At 36.4% G+C, this 20,006-nt stretch overlaps 2 protein-coding genes across 2 annotated transcripts; one reads left to right on the forward strand and one right to left on the reverse strand.

The window, feature by feature from the left end:
* Nucleotides 1-1,271: 1,271 nt before the first annotated feature.
* Nucleotides 1,272-4,431, reverse strand: rcvrnb (recoverin b). The gene is made up of 3 exons (XM_073828583.1): nucleotides 3,987-4,431; nucleotides 3,355-3,466; nucleotides 1,272-3,245 (listed from the first exon to the last, which is right to left on the reverse strand). The coding sequence occupies exons 1-3, from the start codon at nucleotides 4,365-4,367 to the stop codon at nucleotides 3,127-3,129; spliced, it is 612 nt and encodes a 203-aa protein (XP_073684684.1). The 5' UTR covers nucleotides 4,368-4,431; the 3' UTR covers nucleotides 1,272-3,126.
* Nucleotides 4,432-7,319: 2,888 nt separating this feature from the next.
* On the forward strand, nucleotides 7,320-15,396 carry pts (6-pyruvoyltetrahydropterin synthase). The gene is made up of 6 exons (XM_073828229.1): nucleotides 7,320-7,518; nucleotides 12,600-12,679; nucleotides 13,530-13,552; nucleotides 13,655-13,711; nucleotides 14,499-14,569; nucleotides 14,657-15,396. The coding sequence occupies exons 1-6, from the start codon at nucleotides 7,454-7,456 to the stop codon at nucleotides 14,778-14,780; spliced, it is 420 nt and encodes a 139-aa protein (XP_073684330.1). The 5' UTR covers nucleotides 7,320-7,453; the 3' UTR covers nucleotides 14,781-15,396.
* Nucleotides 15,397-20,006: the final 4,610 nt, after the last annotated feature.

Here is a 20,006-nt window from a genome sequence, read left to right on the forward strand (position 1 = left end):
AGTGGTGGGCCGTTATCGGCGTTAACGTGCTGCGTTAACGTGAGACTCATATCGCGCGATAAAAAAAATATCGCCGTTAATCTATTGTCAAAGTTGGGTTGGGAGCTGGGTCTAAACTACGTAAACTATGATGACTTTCACCTTGATATTTTAGCGCGGATGACGTATATCTAGTTGAATTGCAATGTAGGGGGCGAGAACAAGTCTTCAACTTCTGTGAAATGACCACATCAAATGAGACGCGCAGACATGGATGCAGTTAGCCGCTTCAGGGCAGGTGCGTGCGTTGCTAGACCCTTTTTACTTGGGCACGTGCCCCAGTGAAAATCTGCTGTGCCCCAGTAAAATCTCAAGTTTGAGTTATAATTTACTTTGATAATCCCGAAATAAAGACATTAAACTATATGCAACAACTGAATTGACGCTTCTAAAAGCAACGCAGTTTATTGGAAGATGCACGCATCATCACATAATCCATACCCGCGCGCCTGTGTATTTTACTGGAACGCGCACGTCCTACAGCCTTTTGCGCAGAAGTACTTGGTTACACAAGTTTGTATAGTTAATTGTGTTGTAAATGCAATTGTCAAGCAGTTTGTAATGCATTTTGGAAACAGGAGATGAGCGCCTGGTCTAATGTGCCACCTGGCTTGAGAAACCCGTTCTCAAAGACTTAATTTTAGTCATTATTTGGGTAGCACACATATTCTGAATGCCTTCAGCATAATTCAAATTAGCCATTTTAATCTAGATTAATCTAGATTAATTTCAAGATTTAATCTAGATTAATCTAGATTAAAAAAATTAATCTATGCCCACCACTAATATATATATATATATATATATATATAAATATAATTGTTTTGTAGACACCTTCTGTCTACAAAACTAGGGTGATGCACCAGAGCAGCATATGTGTCGAACGTATAAAAAAGTCAGTAGGCTATGTACGTTCAAATTTACCTTAGTAATACGCGTGCATGGATTTTGCATTGTTTTGAGTCTGTTTACAAACCTGTGTCTATTGGGAACATTTTAATAACATATTTTTGCTCCAAATTCATTTAGGTCGAGTGTTTGAAATAGCTTCCTTTTGTGATAGCTAAACGTGTGACTAGCAAGACGACCGCGAGCGGAAACCCAAACAATGAAAGTGAGTTGTTCAAAAACTTTCTTTTTTAGTAAACTGTGTGTACACAAACAATGTTCTCAATGCTCGAGTTCATGTGTAGAGACCCAGGCGATACTTCGAGCAAAGTGTTATGGTGTGTCGAGCCTTCTTAGTGTTGTAAAAATATCGATTTTGATGCGCTCAAAGTAATGCCCCTAGTACTCCCATTCACCAGCCATTGACCACAAAACGAAATCAAGGTCAATCTCAAAAACGGCTTGTTTGTCGTAATTATGCTTTTAGATATAAGTTTGTCTCATTTACAGTAAAAAAAACAGCCCAGATTGCATTTTGGCAATAGTTATCCTTTAATGCATGGTCCATCATTAATGCATTGTACCCTAATCTAAATGTAACCTATTTTGTCTTCTGGTGAACATGTAAATATCTTCAGTAGCTTCTGAAGGGCAGTACTAAATGAAAAAAAGAAAGAAAGGCAAAATAAGAAAATGTACACATCTTCATTCTGTTCAAAAGTTTTCACCCCCGGCTCCTAATGCATTTCCTTCTGGAGCATCAGTGAGCCATTGAAACTTCTGTAATAGTTGCATATGAGTCCCTCAGTTGTCCTCAGTGTGAAAAGATGAATCTCAAAATCATACAGTCATTGTTGGAAAGGGTTCAAATGAACAAAAATTCTGAAAAACCAAATAATTTGTGGGACCTGAAATATTTTTCTGAAGAACAGCAGGCAGTTTAACTGTTCAGGACCAACAAGGGACTCTAAACACTAAAAAAACACAGCTGTGGGTCATTCAGGTAACAACACGGTATTAAGAATCAAGTGTAAACTTTTTACTTCTTATTCAGGTCAGTAAAAATAACATGCATTCTGTATGATCCCTCTAATTTTGGTCAATTAATTAACATTCGGCAGATTCTGCAAGGTGTATGTAAACTTTTGATTTAGTTTTTGTCAAAATGCACCAGTTGAGAGCCACTGATTTAACTTACACATTAATTCGCATCTTGATCTGCATTTTTATGTGTTTAAAATAATTATTCTTACACTGCAAAGGCAGTGCAATTAAATTGAACAATTAACAACAAATTTCTCCCTCATATGTTCATTTTGTATCATCATTTGGTCAAATGCCCAAAGAGTCTGGAATTTTTATGTATGTTTACTAGTAATAATAAAATGCTACTCACTGTAAAACAGAAGTAGTAGTAGAATACTAAAATGAACCCGTTGCATGACTGTTACATATACTGCTTTATTCATGAGCAAATGAGTGTGAAGCAAAGTGAATTATTTACATGTGGTTTCACAGTAAATGATTGGTGACGATTGTGAACGTGACCGTGTCTTTGACCCTTTTTGCCAATGGACTACTTGTGTCGGTGTATTTCAACTCAGTGTTTGGATAACCAGCTTTTCCATTTAAACCGTCCATTTCATTTTATACTTGTGCAGCATTTTTACATGTGTATTGCATGGCACATACACTGCAAAAAAAAAATGCTTTTCTTAGATTTTTGTCTTGTTTCCAGCCAAAATATCTGAAAATTCTTAAATCAAGATGGATTTTCTAGACGAGTAAAAATTATTTTCTTGTTTTCAGAAAAAACAAGCCAAAATTAAGTGATTTTTTGCTTAGAACAAGCAAAATAATCTGCCAGTGGGGTAAGAAAAAAATCTTATTTCAAACAGAAAACAAGATTATTTTTCTTACCCCATTGGCAGATTATTTTGCCTGTTTCAAGCTAAAACACCCTTAATTTTGACCATTTTTTTTTCTGAGAACAAGACAAAAATTTTTACTCGTCTAGAAAATGCTTCTTGTTTTAAGAATTTGTAGATATTTTGGCTGGAAAAAAGACAAAAAATCTAAGTAAGAAAAGCATTTTTTTTGCAGTGTATTGAATTGAAATCTCGGTAGAGCAGAAATCAGAAACACCGCAGTGCACATGAAACAAAAGAATCAGATAAAATTCTAAACAAAAACGAAACATTATTGCTTCTTCTCTTTGAGCCTCTCTTGGACCTTCTGTGGTTTGTCGAACTGAATCAGACGGAGGATGTTCTTATTGTCCATAACTCCTTGAATGAACTCACCCTCTGTTATTTTGCCTGATGATATAGAGAAAATTCATCATAAAACTCAATAAAGCTTATTCTGTCAAAGGTCTGTATCTCTGTCATGCATTTATAATACAACACAACATATACTAAAACTCACCGTTTTCTTTTTTCCCAAAAAAGTCCCAAATTTTATCTGTTCGTTTTTCAGGAGTATTCTCATCGTCCGGAAGGTTTTTCTGGTCTTCTTTGGAGATCATGTTGAATATTGACTGCAAACAAGAGCAAAGAGACTGTAAATGCTCAACTAGTGCTGGGTTAAAACTGATTACATGTAATCTGGATGAAAGTTACATCAAAAGTAATCTGAATACATTATCTAATACTTGTAATCCAAAAGATTATGAACTACACTGCAAAAAATGCTTTTCTTATTTAGATTTTTTGTCCTGTTTCCAGCCAAAATTTCAAACAAAAATTCTTCAATCAAGAAGTAAACACTATTTTCTTGTTTTTAGAAAATTAAGTGCAATTTTGCTTCGAACAAGCAAAATAATCTGCCAATGGGGGAAGCAAAACAAGATCATTTTTCTTACCCCAGCTGATTATTTTGCTTGTTTCAAGCAAAATTGCACTTGATTTTCTGAAAACAAGACAAAAATTTTTACTCGTCCAGAAAATCTTTCTTGATTTAAGAATTTGTTTATATTTTGGCTGGAAACAAGACTGAAAATCTAAGCAAGAAAAGCATCTTCAGACTAGACTTTGTAAGTAATCCACCCAGCAATCCACCTTCACTATTTCATGAATCTCGTTTTTGGTGATGGAGCCATTCCCGTCAACGTCGTACAGAGCAAACGCCCACTCCAACTTCTCAACGGTCTTCCCTGAGGATGTCAGATGCAAAGCCACGATGTACTCTTTAAAGTCCAGCGTCCCGTCGCTGTTGGCGTCGAAGCTCCTGAAGACGTGCTGAGCGTAAGCCTTGGGATCAGCGTCTGGGAAGAAGCTGGCGTAGATGCTCTCGAACTGCTCTTGACTAATGCGGCCTGTCGGACACTCGTTCAGAAACTTCTGGTACCAGGTGTAAAGCTGCTCCTCGCTGTACTTGGTGTTCATCTTCAGCTCCTCCAGAAGGTTTTTGGAAAGCGCTCCGCTTTTAGCGTTGCCCATTTTGTGAACTGTGACTGAGTGTCCAGGATAATGACACTGTCTGCTATTTAAACTCAACTGTGGCTTAAAGATTAAACTCAGCTGAATGATTATAGCTGAAGCGTCTTTTGATTTGATAGTTGGCAGAGTTAGGAGAAAGACTATGAGCTTATGTAACAGCAGGAGACCTCCTGATTTGATGCATTCGGATTAAACCACAATATGGCAGCGTGCTGTTACAAAACCAGATTCTGGGGTAATGTTTGCCTACATGTGTGTCTCTATTTTAAGGCGAGACACTGCAGGTGAATAGGGTAAAAAAATTAACTAATAGTTATCACCTTACTTAGCCAGTTGATTGATTACTTGGATAATTGCAAACATTTTTTGTATTACAAGTTTTCTAAAATGTTAGGTTTAAATATGCAAACGAGGCATTATTTAATGAAATGCGCTAATTTGCATACATTTCTGGTACAAAAATGTAAACACAGGATGAAGTCAGTTTCAAAATTCTTGTTTATTTTTTTGACATAGTAGAGTCAAAAGTTTTTTTGGAGGGAATTTTGGGTATCTCATTTTATCACCACAATTCAGAAAAAAATAAACAGACAGGAAACACTGTTTTTTTTTTTTTACCATTTTTTTGAGGAATACAATGTCGTATAAAAACAAGCAAATTATATATGAACAAATCCCTCTGTAAAAACCTTCAGGATATACACAGGAATAAAAATGTAACGTTTGGTGTGTGTAAGTGCTACTGAAGTGGAGATTTATGGCTCGGTGTAGGAGAAAAACTGTTTTTGAGAAAACAGCCTTTAAAAATATGCATTGTAATTGAAATCTATTGACACAAATAGATAAAGTGCTATAAAAGAAATGGATTTTTGGATGTTTTATTTCCACTAGTCTGAAAAAAACACTTTATGGAACTCTAAAAGGCCCAAAATCTCAAACTTGACAGGTGCATGAAAACAACAGCGGTTTTGCCTGCATCGTCTCGCCTTAAAGTGCATGCATGCAAGATTAGAATTAGAGATTTTAGAGACACTTGGGCTTCAGTTTGATGCCGAACAAAATGTTTCCCATCGGACAGATTGGTATCTCGCTTTTCCAGAAATTCCAGCTGTAGTGTTGAACTGATTCCTCATGTAGAGTCTATGCATTATCCTGTCTTCTACATTTGTCTTACATGGACGACCATCCTTTTAGGAAGACTTGAATGAATTAGTGTCATTGTAAACCTGCAGTATTCATGAAATCACAGATTTGGAATGACCGACTTCTCTTGCAATGGCGGAAAGGGTCATCCCTTTGGCCTTCATCTGGACAACCTCCTGTTGCAGGGTTTCAGTTACCTTAGAGCGGTCCTCCATCTTGCAATTTTAGTGGAAATTGGAGGAATGCTGCCAGTTAAATAGGGTTTGTCATGTAATTGGTGCCAGACTAACAGCAATAACTTGGAGGTGCCTGTGTTCTCAAATTTTGATTAGAGTTCTTTTTCAAATACCAGTCACTACCAGTTAAGAGTTTTTTTAATGCTTTTTGTTTTAAAGAAGTCTACTTCTGCTCACCAAGCCTGCATTTATTTGCTCCAAAGTACAGCAAAAACAGTACAATTCAGAAATATTTTCACTATTTAAAATAACTGTTATAAAATATAACTTATTCCTGTGATCAAAGCTAAATTTTCAGCATCATTACTCCAGTCGTTAGTGTCACATGATCCTTCAGAAATCATTCTAATATTCTCATTTGCTGTTCAAGAAACATTTCTTCTTCTTATTATTATTTTTATCAATATTTAAAACAACTGGGTACATTGTTTCGGGATTCTTTGATCAATAGAAAGATCCAAAGACCAGCATTTGTCTGAAATAAAAAGCTTTTGTAACATTTTACACTATACTATTCAAAAGCTTGAAGTATTTTTTGTTTTTGTTTTTTGGAAATCACTTTTGATCAATTTAAAGCATCCTTGTTATATAAATTAATACTTTTATTTAGCAGGGATGCTTTAAATTGATCAAAAGTGATGATAAAGACATTTATAATTACAAAAGTTTTATATTTTAGATAAATGCTTTTCTTCTGAACTTTTTATCCATCAAAGTGACCTGAAAAAATTCTACTCAGCCGTTTTCAACATAATAATACTTTTTTTATGAGCAGAAAATCAGAATATTAGAATGATTTCTGAAGGATCATGTGACTGGAGTAATGATGCTAAAAATTTAGCTTTGCAACCACAGGAATAAATTACAGTTTTAAATATATTCAATTATGTTAAATAGTAAAAATATTTCAAAATTGTACTGTTTTTGCTGTACAAGCTTGGTGAGCATTCTCAAAAAAAACAAAAAAAAAAAAACATTAAAATCTCACTGCTCAAAAACGTTCGACTAGTAGTGTATCTCATTTAAGTTTGTGTACTGTGCTTCAGAATGCAATTAATTTATGAACAATGCCTCAATACACTACCCTTCTATTCCTGTTAGGATATCTTCAAATAGGACTAAGCAGTGACCCTTAAATTTAGGTTATCTAATTTTCAACACATGCACACACACACACACACACACACACACACACACACACACACACACACACACACACACACACACACACACACACACACACACACACACACAAGAGATGGTGAGATGGTTTGTGCTTTTTGCACAGTGGTAACTAATTTATATATTAATATAATATTATTATAAAATATTTTATAATAATAATTTAGAAATGTATCAAATGTATTTAGATTTTACATTTAGATGTTACGTTTAATTTTTATTTAATTATATATTATTTTATATTATAAACTGCACAAAACGTGAATATGACATAAGTCAGAAATTGTGAAAGGCACATGAGGCTCATCAGCGGAATCATGCACGTGGAAACTGCTGATGTCATGTTTTAATCGATTAACCTAAAATATGTCAAGCAGACAAGGGGCGGATTGATGAAGCCACGCCTCCAGCAAACTGAAATCATTAAATGTATGCTATTTTAGCGAGAAGCGCCAGCGCAGCGCAGCTGTGATTATAAAACTTCATAAACATACAGTCCTGAACATCTTCATCTTCATCTTCATCATGTCTGAGCGCATCGGCTTCATCACCCGCGTACAGAGCTTCAGCGCCTGCCATCGCTTACACAGGTACCTCCATTAACAAACCACGGGTTGCTTTCTAACCTCCACTAACGCGCTTTGTGGTCGATAGTGTGTCTGAATATGTCGATAACCTTTAATTTAACATGTAAAATGTGAAAACAGGTTTGGGTAATGTAATGATAAGAACAAATAGCAGTTGCTCTATTTGTCTTTTCAGTTATAGTTCTGTGTTGTGTGTGACCCAGCAGGGGGGGTGTGTCAGTGTGACAGAAAGTAGTTCCAGTTGTAACCGGGGTTCACGGCGAGACATGTAACAAGTCTTTACTTCTCTATATAAAGCTCCGTCTCTTCAAGCTACTAAAGAGTGTCGTTATTGAAGAACCCGCACACACACACATCATTACATGGTGTCAGAAGATGGTCTTGAGGAGAGATAATAAGTAAATAGACGTGAATCAGCCGCTGCAGCAACCTATTGGCGCTAGTCTTGGAGGGGCTACCGAAGCTAAGCTAACAACAAAGAGCGATCGGAGCTGCGACCGGAGGAAAATACCAGCTGTGTCAAACCAGCTATGGAGGGATTACACCCACCACCCAACCTTCAGCTGACAGGTAATGTGGCTGAGAACTGGAGGAGGTTTAGACAACGTTTTGAATTATACTTGGCTGCAATCGGAGCTGATGAGAAGAGTGAAAAGACTAAAGCATCCGTCCTTCTGCATGTTATTGGTGAAGAGGCGCTCGAGGTATACAATAACTTTACCTTTGAGTCTGTTGGTGACCGCATGAAGCTCGTTAAGATACTAGAAATGTTTGAAGCTTACTGCATACCTAAAAGAAATGTGACGTTTGAGAGGCACAGATTCTTCACATGTGTACAGAAAACAGGAGAGACGATCGACCAATATGTAACTGAACTGAGGAACAGGAGTAAAACTTGTGAGTTTGGAGGGCTCACTGACTCACTGATAAAAGACAGATTAGTCTGCGGAATCCCAGATAATGGCCTTAGAGAGAGACTGCTAAGAGAGCCTGACTTAACTTTGGAAAAAGCGATGTCGTTGTGCAGAGCAGCAGAGACAGTTAGAATGCAAGCTAAAGAACTGTTTGCTGAAAGCTGCAATGTGGATACAGTGAGAAAGGAGTCACTGAAAGCAACTAAAAAGAAGCACAATGCTGCTGAAGGGCACAGTAGAAGTAAATTAGGGGGCAAGGAAGGATATACGAAGGCTTGTGGTCGCTGTGGCACACAGCATGCCATAAAAAAATGTCCAGCGTTTGGAAAGATCTGCAACAACTGCAAAAAGAGGAATCATTATGCCAGATGCTGCAAAGGTGAAACACAGCAAAGTGCTGTGCATACACTTAATGAGAGTGAATCTGAGGAATTTTATGTGGATGTTGTTAATGGATCTGACACAGAAAGAAAGGAATGGTCAATGACTCTGCAGATAAATGATACACATATGACTGTGAAGTTAGATACTGGGGCGCAAGCTAATGTGATGTCAGAGGCAGATTTCAAGAAGATAAGACCCAGACCAAAACTACATCCAACTAATGTGAAAGTGAAAGGTTATTCTGGAGCTGCAATACCAGTTAAAGGAAGATGCATCATTAAAGTGACACACAAGGCCAGAGTTCATGCACTGTCATTCATTGTCGTTCCAAAAGATGTCCAGGCTGTTTTGGGTCTTGCTGCATGTGAGAGACTCAATCTGATTAAAAGGGTGCTTGTCATCGAGAGTGGGGGAGAGACAGACTATGATGACCTCATTAACCAATATGATGACGTCTTTCAGGGTCTTGGCTGTCTTCCTGGAGAACACACAATAAAAGTGGACAAAAGTGTGCTGCCTGTTATCCATCCCTGCCGGAAGGTGCCGTTTGCTTTACAGAAACCGCTAAAAGCAGAACTGGACAGAATGGAGAGCATGGGAGTGATAACAAGGATTGATGAGCCAACCGAATGGGTGAGTTCTCTGGTTGTGGTGAACAAAAAGGACAACAAGCTCAGGATTTGCATTGATCCCAGGAATCTCAACAGAGCAATTATGAGAGAACACTTTAAACTTCCCACAAGAGAAGAAATAATGTCACAGTTTGCTAACGCAAAATATTTCAGTAAACTAGATGCATCCTCTGGATTCTGGCAGCTAAGGTTAGACGAAGAGAGTTCAAAATTATGCACCTTTAACAGTCCATTTGGCCGCTACAGATTCCTCAGGCTACCCTTTGGAATTGCATCAGCACCTGAGGTGTACCACAAAACAGTCCACATGATCTACGAACACCTAGAGGGAGTGGATACATCGATGGATGACATCATCGTGTGGGGGAGTACAAGAGCCGAGCACGATGAGAGGCTAAAACAGGTGCTGGAAGCCACCCGAAAGGCGAACTTAAAACTGAACAGAGAGAAGTGTCAGTTAGGAGTAAAAGAACTGACATTTCTAGGAGACATCTTAAGTAGTGATGGAGTCAAGCCGGATCCTAAAAAAGTGTCTGCCATCGAGAACATGCCCAGACCACAATGCAAGAAGGATGTACAGAGGTTTAATGGAATGGTGAACTACATGGGAAAGTTCATACCCAACCTGTCCGAGAGACTGGCACCGCTGAGACAGTTGACTGAAAAAAGAACAGAATGGGAGTGGAATCATGAACAGGAGAAGTCGTGGAATGATTTGAGGAAACTTTTGACAAAAGAGCCACTTCTGAGATATTATGATCCAACAAAACCGATCAAGATTTCATCAGATGCTTCACAGAATGGGCTAGGAGCTGTCCTAATGCAAAGGTTTGAAGAATGGCAGCCGGTTGCATATGCATCTCGTTCCATGACTGATGCAGAAACCCGGTATGCTCAAATTGAGAAGGAGCTCCTCAGCATAATGTATGCCTGCGAAAGATTTCACCAATTTGTATCTGGACAAACAGTCATTATTGAAACAGATCATAAACCACTCATTTCACTGTTCAAAAAGCCACTCAATGACTGCCCACTGAGGATACAAAGAATGATGATCCGCCTGCAACGCTACACACTGGATGTCATGTACACGCCTGGCAAGCTGATGTTTACAGCAGATACATTATCCAGAGCTGTTGATGCAGGAGAGACATCCGGCACAAAGAATGAGGAAACTGTGGATGCGTATATCTACATGATCGCAAAGGCATTACCAGTTGCAGATGCAAAAATGGAGATCATTAAATCTGAAACTAACAAGGATGAGACATTAAAAGGACTAAGAGGGACTATCATGGCAGGATGGCCCAATTCAAAACAAGATTGTTCCTTTGACATCATGGAGTACTGGAACTGCAGGGCAGAATTGTCTGTAGTGGATGGAATCATCTTTAAAGGGAGCAAAATAGTGATCCCAACCAGACTCCGTAAAGAAATGCTTCAGAGGATACACAAGGGACACCTTGGAATCGAGAAATGCAAGAAGAGAGCACGTGAAGTGATGTATTGGCCACGCATCAACCAGGACATAGCTAATGAGGTCTCCAATTGTACAACATGCCTGAAATATCAGAGCAGCAATCCAGCTGAGCCTCTACAACCGCATCAGGTGCCAGATAGGCCGTATAAAAAGGTTGGTGTGGATTTGTTTTGTTCTGCTGGAAAAGACTATGTTGTAGTTACTGACTACTACTCATTGTTCCCAGAAGTCTGTAGACTGCACACCACATCAGCAGACGCTGTGATAACTGCTCTGAAGGCCACGTTCTCTAGACATGGTGTGCCCGATGAAGTTTTTTCAGACAACGGACCGCAGTTTTCCTGTGCAAGGTTTCAACAGTTTGCTGATGAGTGGAACTTTGTCCATTCAACATCGAGTCCTCACTTCCCGCAATCCAACGGATTGGTGGAGAAGTCTGTGCAGATAGTTAAACGGCTGCTGCAAAAGGCAAAGGACAGCAACACAGACTTCTACCAGAGCCTGCTGGTGTACCGCTCTACGCCACTAGAGGGTGGTAAGTCTCCTGCACAGCTTCTCATGGGACGAAGGATTAAGTCCAATCTTCCCATAAATGAGGATCTTCTGAGGACGAAGGAGGGTGAGGATGTGAGGAAGTTCAAAGAACAGCAAAGAGCGAAGCAGAAGTTCTACCACGACAGACATGCACAACGTCTGCCTGATCTGCAAGCAGGAGATCAAGTAAGACTGAGAGACCAAACAAACACATGGGCAAAGAGAGCAACTGTTCTCAACGAGGTTCGACCAAGATCCTTCAATATACTGACTGATGATGGCAACATTTTCAGACGCAACAGGAGGCATCTTCTGAAAGAACCAGATCCGGGCTCTCAAGTGACTGAACCGGAAGAACAAGTAACAACTTATGATCCACCACCCCAAACCTCAGAACAAGTGCAAAACCCAGTGCTGAGAAAATCATCAAGAAACGTGAAAGCACCTGAGAGACTCATAGAGCAGATTTAGAATATAAATAAATCCTGTGTGGTTATTCGATGTTCTTACACTACAGTATTGTTTTGTTTCTATTGTTGAACAAGATGCAATAATAAGTTGGAATGCTTTGATATAGCAAGTTAGTTATGTGTGAAAGCTGATTTGAAGATCCTCATTTATAAATAAGAACAAAGTTTAAAAAAAAAAAAAAAAAAAAAAACGGGGAAGATGTAATGATAAGAACAAATAGCAGTTGCTCTATTTGTCTTTTCAGTTATAGTTCTGTGTTGTGTGTGACCCAGCAGGGGGGGTGTGTCAGTGTGACAGAAAGTAGTTCCAGTTGTAACCGGGGTTCACGGCGAGACATGTAACAAGTCTTTACTTCTCTATATAAAGCTCCGTCTCTTCAAGCTACTAAAGAGTGTCGTTATTGAAGAACCCGCACACACACACATCATTACAGGTAAATCCATGCACGGTAATCGAACAATCCGTCTGAATTATGAAAAATGCTTGCAAACTGTCGCAGGAAGATATGCGTCAAGACGAAGGAATTATGGGAAATGTAGTTTCACTAGCCTGACTGAAACTTTGCTTATTTAAGTCATTGTCAAATGTGTTTATTTAAATAATTCTAATAGTTACAATAGTATTTATTTTTATTAATATTGATATTATTTTTTTCTATTTTTTTTTTAGCAAAGCGTTAAGTGATGAGGAGAACAAACGAATTTTTGGGAAATGCAACAATCCTAATGGCCATGGTCATAACTACACAGGTGAGTTATTATGCATTTACAGTGTTGGGGGTAACGCATTACAAGTAACGCACGTTACGTAATAATATTACTTTTTCCAAGTAACTAGTAAAGTAATGCATTACTTATTAATTGACAAGAAAATATCTGAGATACTCCCCCCCACCCCCATTTATTGATTAAAAGCTCTCCTGTCCTCATGTTGAGAAAAATTAAGATGTTGCTTTAGTTCTAGAATTAATAAACATGCATTATTAATCTCACTCACTAAAAAAAACAGATACAGTATTCCTCAAAATGAATAAAAACAGTGAAATTCAACGCAAACCTGCAATAATTAAAATATGTTAAATAATACAAATATCCTTTTATGTTTTTAATCCCAATTTATTAACCGATGTCTTTGCTGCCGACCTTCGATGATCCAATTCATCCATACTAATAAGCAAAAATGACTCAAGATAATCTAACATTTGTTTTCCTTTTTTTATTGCTGAAGAGTTGACTTTTTTCTTCTGCGGTCTATTGTCCAGACGTCAATTTACTTTAATTTACTTTGCCAAAAACAGAACTTTATATATTAAAAACAAACAAGAAAGCCCTGCCCAGATTTAAAAAGTAATGCAAAAGTAACATAACACATTACTTTGCATAAAAAGTAACTAAGTAACCGAATTAGTTACTTTTTTAGGGAGTAACTCAATATCGTAATGTATTAATTTTAAAAGAAACTTCCCCAACACTGGTCATTTTGTAGCAATTAATTATGATATGTACAGTACATACATTGTTTACCTTTATAATGTTTCTTATACATTTCATTGATTCATGCACCCAAGTAAACAATTTTTTGGTATTTATGTTTTTCTAGTTGAAGTGACAGTTCGTGGCAAGGTACGTTACAACCATGTTAGGTCATAAAATGCACAATATAATACTGAAGAATCTGATGAATTGTGGAATTTTATTGTATAAAATGGTTATTTGTTTTTGTAGATTGACAGAAACACAGGAATGGTGATGAACCTTACTGATCTGAAGGAGTATATAGAGGTACTGGTGTCCCTACACTGTCTAATGTGTACTTACAATAAATAAATAAAAAATAAGTAAATTAAATGTATATTTTGATATAGTGATATACTGATTTTACAAATAAATTCTATCTTTAACACTGACATTAACAAATTTGTTATTGTTCATTTTTATTTTAACATATATATTCTGCCATGTACTGTTTTTTAAAGAATTTTAAAACCAAGCCTGCATTTAATTGATCCAAAATACAGCAAAAGCAGGAATATTGTGATATATTTTAAAATGTAATTTAATTCTGTGATCAAAGCTTAATTTTCAACATCATTACTCCAGCCTTAGTGTCACATGATCCTTCAGAAATCATTGTAATATACCGATTTGTATTATTATTATAATCAATTTTTAAAACACTTCAGTATATATTTTTAAGACTTTTTTGATGAACAGAAAGATCCAAAGATCTGCATTTATTTAAAAATAATAAGCTTTTGTAACATTATACACAAATGCTTTTATTTACCAAGGATGCTTTCAATTGATCAAAAGTGATGATAAAGATATTGATAATGATTAGAATGATTTCTGAAGGAAAAAGGCTAGAGTTATGATGCTAAAAATTCAGCTTTGAAATCACAGGAATAAATTGCATTTTACAATATATTCAAATAGAAAACAGTTATAGATGACATGTGCCAAAAAGTCTCCTTAATAATTCACCTCCCGTAAAAAAGTGTGAGCACTTGCACAAGGACTAAATATGCAAACATTAATACACAAATTAAGAAGTTATGTTTGTTTTTAGGAGGCCATCATGAAACCTCTTGACCATAAAAATCTAGATCTGGATGTGCCGTATTTCGCTGATGTTGTCAGGTATGACTCTCTGTCTCTTTTTCTTTTCACATATCTGTCACAATACAGTCTTTTAATGATCTTCACCTGTTTATTTGTCTCATGCAGCACCACAGAAAACCTGGCAGTGTTTATTTGGGACAGTATGGTGAAGCTTCTCTCACCTGACAGCCTGTATGAGATCAAAATATATGAAACGGACAAAAATATTGTGGTATACAGGGGTGAATAGAGTATATTGAGTTGGCTTTTGCTTGTGTTCGTGTACAAAGTGCAGCAGCAAACAGCGATGGATTTGAGAAAGTATATTAGGTGAGAGCGGCACCTGCTGTGTTTCACTACAATATGGGATTAATGTAAGTCACTGAGAATTTGGCTCAGCTGTCCAGCATGAGAGATTGATCCTATTACACACTGAGAGATTACACACACACTCACAAAATCTTTTTCCAAATTAATTAGCAGCCTTTCCCTCAGTGCCCTTTGTCTATAAGGACCCATATTTATTCTCAAAGCAAGCCTGTTTGAACAAAAGCGGGCTTGTTAGAAAATATATTTTAATTAATGAATAATAAAAAAATGAATACAGTATTTTTAGTATTTAAATCTGTATGAATGCATTTTAGTTATCTTTTATAATGCATTTGCTGAGAAAATATTTTGGTTTATTTTTACTTCCAATAGATGGCGCCACAAGTGTGTCAGATTTCATTCCAATAAAGTTTGCGATCGAAACCTGAATATTACAATTCTGTGTAATCGTGGAAAGTATGCTATACATTTTGATATTTTGTTGTTCTAGATGGTTAACTGTGCTTCTGTGTTGGAGATTAAACACTAAACCAGCAGCCTGATTCATGTCCAAGTCTGTGGTTTATATTTGTGGAAATGCTTGGCAGGGAGTGCTTCAAAAAATGCTTTAAATAATAAGTGTTGCATGATATATTAACCTCACTGACGTGAGGATTATCAGTGATAAAGTGTAAATCTAACAGATTTACGTGCGCTCTTCAAACAAAACTGATTTGATCTTTAATACCGAAGCCTTGCTGTAAGTTCAATATTATGCTTGTCCTGTCATGCATTTAATTTTGGGAGGTGATCTGTCCAGGTGGAATTCATGCTGGTTGTTTGACTGGATATATCAGTAAAGACCCTGGCACGCATGCATGTGTGTTTACACGGCTACAGCACCTGGCCAGGATCAACATTAATGTGGAGAAATGCTTGACATAGAAATGTTTTATATCACCTGCCAGACCAAAACATTACATTTAAAGGAGTAGTCCAGCTAAAATAAAAATGTGCTCACCCTTAGGCCATCCAAGATGTAGAGTTTGTTTCTTCATCAGATTTGGAGAAATATAGAGAAAACAAATCCATCATTACAACCTTTTTATGCGTTATTATGGATTACAGATTCGTATTTTAGTTAAAAATGTCTTGATGGAGATGTTTCTTACAAACACGCAGCATTCGGCTTCTCAAGATGTTGATTGATGGACTGGAGTGGTGTTGACTACTTGTGGATTATTGTGATAGCTGTTCGGACTCTCATTGTGACGGCACCCATTCACTGCAGAGGATCCATTGGTGAGCAAATGATGCAATGCTACATTTCTCCAAATGTAATGAAGAAACAAACTCATCTACATCTCGGATGGCCTGAGGGTGAGCACATTTTCAGCAAATGTCCATTTTTGATTTAAGAATTCAGTATGAAAGGTTTAAATTAAGAGTAAAATGTCTCTATGCAGAGCTTTATTAATAGATCAGCCATTGCATTTCAACTCAAGTGTCCAAAAGTAAAATATTTCTTCAAGTAAGACCTTGGGAACATGTATATTTTTTTACCCTGTTGAAAAAAACAGCATATGCTGGTTAGGTATGTTTTGACGGTGGGATGCTGGTTTTAAGCATCCAAGACGTAGGTGACTTTGTTTCCTCAGCAGAACACAAACGAAGATTTTTAACAAAAACCGATGCAGTCTGTCCTGTTTCAGTTTGGCCAACCACAAACGCATTTTGTTCCTCAGACAGTTTTTTGCACTCTTCTCCTTAATTTGTTATCACTTTTGGCAGTCTATAGTACTCCAAATGTTTTTCCCGGTCTGACCGATTAGTACAGCCCAAAACATGACAATAATTGACCATTTTCAGCCGCAATAATCAGTCAAATATGCAAGTTTCGTTCGGCTGGTTGTTTAGGTTCAATGCTGCCAAAATGGCCAATTGACGACTCGTCCAGAAAACACTTAGCGGTTTAGTTAAAGCGCAGAGTTCAGGTGAAAGGATCGCTTCAAGAGTTAAGCACACTGGCACTCATATAAAGAGAAATGTGGGTTATGGTTTAATATGAATATAGTGACCAAACAAAAGCAGCATTCAGAGTGAGCTGGCATGAATCCAGACAGCAATCTGATGAGCTGCTCTATCTAATTGCTTCACGCTAAATTCTGCCTGTTGTTTTGGTATTTTGATTGATGTCAGAGTCGCTGGAATAAAGGGCTTCGGCTCAACCGGTAGCTCTTGTCTAAACACATGCTGTGAAGGAGAATATTGCTCTCGAAACATAAATCTCTGGCGATGTACTACAGAGTAAACACTCGGTAGAGAGAGCAACTTAAAAATGTGCTGTAATACATCACACTAATCTTTCCTCAGCGCTCACACTGAACTCTTGACCCGCTATAGACTGTGTGTTCGGTGTTCGTCACAAATATTTATTATCTATCCACACTGTACACATATATATAGAGGAAATATTGGCTTTCGCTACAGTAAATATTTCTCAGGGTAGGTCTATTTCTGCAAGTTATTTTTACATGACAAAGTACCGTAAACTGCCAGCAAAATGTAAAAAAAAGCATTAACAAAATTATAAAATAAACAGCGAAAGTGTAAAAGATCAAACCATTTTTATGGCAAAAATAAAGAAATAATATTAAAATAAAAAATACATTAAAAAGAAAAGAGAAATTATTTATAATAATAATTTATAGATCGCTATATATATATATATATATATATATATATATATATATATATATATATATATATATATATATAGCAGTAGTAGTATTTTCCCACATTTTTTTTCCTTTTACATTTTTGTTATATATAACACAAAATAATTCATGACACAAGATATATATATATATATATATATATATATAAAAAAAAATATTATAGAAAAATACTATTACTACTACTACCACCACCAAAAATAATAATGTATGGATTGCATAAAATAACAATATAGAATATATGTGACAACTTGCCTCAATAGGAAACCATTATTGGGTTCTGACAAAATTTCAACCATTTAATACACAAAATAATTTATGAAACATTCAATGCATAAAAGATTAAAACAAACAAAAACAAAAAAACAGAGATTGCATTAAATAGTATATGAAATATATTGAAATAATAATTGTGACAACTTGCCCTGACATAACATTCATAAAAAAAAATTCTTCATCCTGTTTAGAGTTTGAGCTCATACCGGAAAAAATGCTTTTCCTCCTTAGATTTTTTGTCTTGTTTTCAGTCAAAATGTAATACAATTTTTAAATCAAAAAGGATTTTCTAAGTAAAAAATTGTCTTGTTTTCAGAAAAAAAGTCAAAATTAAGTGCATTTTGCTTGAAACAAGCAAAATAATCTGCCAATGGGGTAAGAAAAATAATCTTGTTTTCTGTTTGAAATAAGATTTTTTTTCCTTTGCTTACCTCACTGGCAGATAATTTTGCTTGTTCTAACCAAAAACACACTTAATTTTGAAAATAAAATTTACTTGTCTGGAAAATCCTTCTTGATTTAAGAATTTTTATATGCTTTGGCTGGGAACAAGACAATACATCTAAGTGAGAAAAGCTTTTTCATTGTACATCTCTGTGTTTTATAATTGAGTTTTTGATTACTACAAAGTGATACTGGAATTTCATTAAAAAAAAAAAAAAAATATATATATATATATATATATATATATATATATATATATATATATATCAGATGTTGTATCATATGTATACTGGATGTTTGAAATCAATTCCAAACATTGCTAGAGAACTTCACTGTATGTGTAAATGGACTATTGGTGCAAAACCATCCAAGTGACAACTTGCCCCTCTCTCCCATTTATGCAGTACATGCCTATACAAGCTTGAAATGGGACAGTCAATTAGAATGAAGAAACTTGAACTTTTTTGGATTTCTGTTGAAGTACTAAAACATGTGGATTATTTACAGATTGAACTAATAATTTAAGACTCCTTTAGGGAGGATTATGAAGTGTCCACATGGATTAAAAGGACTAGTTTGGGCATCAGTCACGATCGGCTGCTGGACTTCATGTGTCATCAGTGATTATTTAGTGCTGATGTTTGTTGCTCATGGAGATGATCAGGTCATGGAGTGTCAGACCACATGGAAACTCATATTTTCCATCTGAAGGATTAGTAACTCCTCAGGCTGATTCTTTCTAGTTTGTTCTTGAAAGGCTGAAGGTCTTGTCTGACATTTTTCCATGTCTAAGGTAAATATGGTTTGGTGCCAGATGAGCCTTCCTCGTCAGCTCTCAATAAGCCCAGTGGGATTTTTAACTTTGGAAAGCCGCGTCAGCACTAAGGCTCATCAAATGCTCTCATGAACAACAGCACTGATCAGTTACTCTACAGAACAGTTGAGGTCAAAAGTTTACATCCCCTTTCAGAATTCGCAAAATGTTAATTATTTTGCCAAAATAAGAAGGATCATACAAAATGCATGTTATTGTTTATTTAGTACTGACCTGCATAAAAAAATTCACATAAAAGACATTACATTTAGTCCACAAGAGAAAATAGTAGTCGAATTTATAAAAATAACCCCTTTCAAAAGTTTACGTCCCCTTGATTATTAATTGTTGATTAATTCTTAATTGTTCATGAGTCCCCTGTTTGTCCTGAACAGTTAAACTGCCTGCTGCTCTTCAGAAATCCTTTAGGTCCCACAAATTCTTTAGTTTTCCGCCATTTAAGTTTATGTGAACCCTTTCCAGCAATGACTGTATGATTTTGAGATTCATCTTTTCACACTGAGGACAACTGAGGGACTCATATGCAACTATTACAGAAGTTTCAAACGCACACTGATGCTCCAGAAGGAAAAAGCATGCATTAAGAGCTGGAGGGTGAAAACTTTTGAACATAATGAAGATGTGTGCGTTTTTCTTATTTTGCCTAAATATCTTATTTTTTTCATTTCATTTAGAACTGCCCTTCAGAGGCTACAGAAGATAGTTACATGTTCCCCAGAAGACAAAAGAAGTTAAATTTACCCCGATCCTCAAATTCAAAGAGATTTCATCCCCGGCTCTTAATGCGTTGTGTTTCTATCTGGAGCATCAGTGAGTGTTTGAACCTTTTGTAATAGTTGCATATGAGTCCCTCGGTTGTCCTCAGTGTGAAAAGCTG

The sequence above is a fragment of the Garra rufa genome, chromosome 22 (genome assembly GCF_049309525.1).
Source record: "Garra rufa chromosome 22, GarRuf1.0, whole genome shotgun sequence".
NCBI lineage: Eukaryota > Metazoa > Chordata > Actinopteri > Cypriniformes > Cyprinidae > Garra > Garra rufa.

Coding starts and splice junctions, on each gene's coding strand:
- rcvrnb (XM_073828583.1), bottom strand. CDS start 4,367: ATGGGCAACGCTAAAAGCGGAGCGCTTTCCAAAAACCTTCTGGAGGAG. Junction 3,467..3,986: donor AGATTCATGAAATAGTGAAG/GTGGATTGCTGG, acceptor TCTTGTTTGCAG/TCAATATTCAACATGATCTC. Junction 3,246..3,354: donor TTTTGGGAAAAAAGAAAACG/GTGAGTTTTAGT, acceptor CTATATCATCAG/GCAAAATAACAGAGGGTGAG.
- pts (XM_073828229.1), top strand. CDS start 7,454: ATGTCTGAGCGCATCGGCTTCATCACCCGCGTACAGAGCTTCAGCGCC. Junction 7,519..12,599: donor GCCTGCCATCGCTTACACAG/GTACCTCCATTA, acceptor TTTTTTTTTTAG/CAAAGCGTTAAGTGATGAGG. Junction 13,553..13,654: donor AAGTGACAGTTCGTGGCAAG/GTACGTTACAAC, acceptor TTGTTTTTGTAG/ATTGACAGAAACACAGGAAT.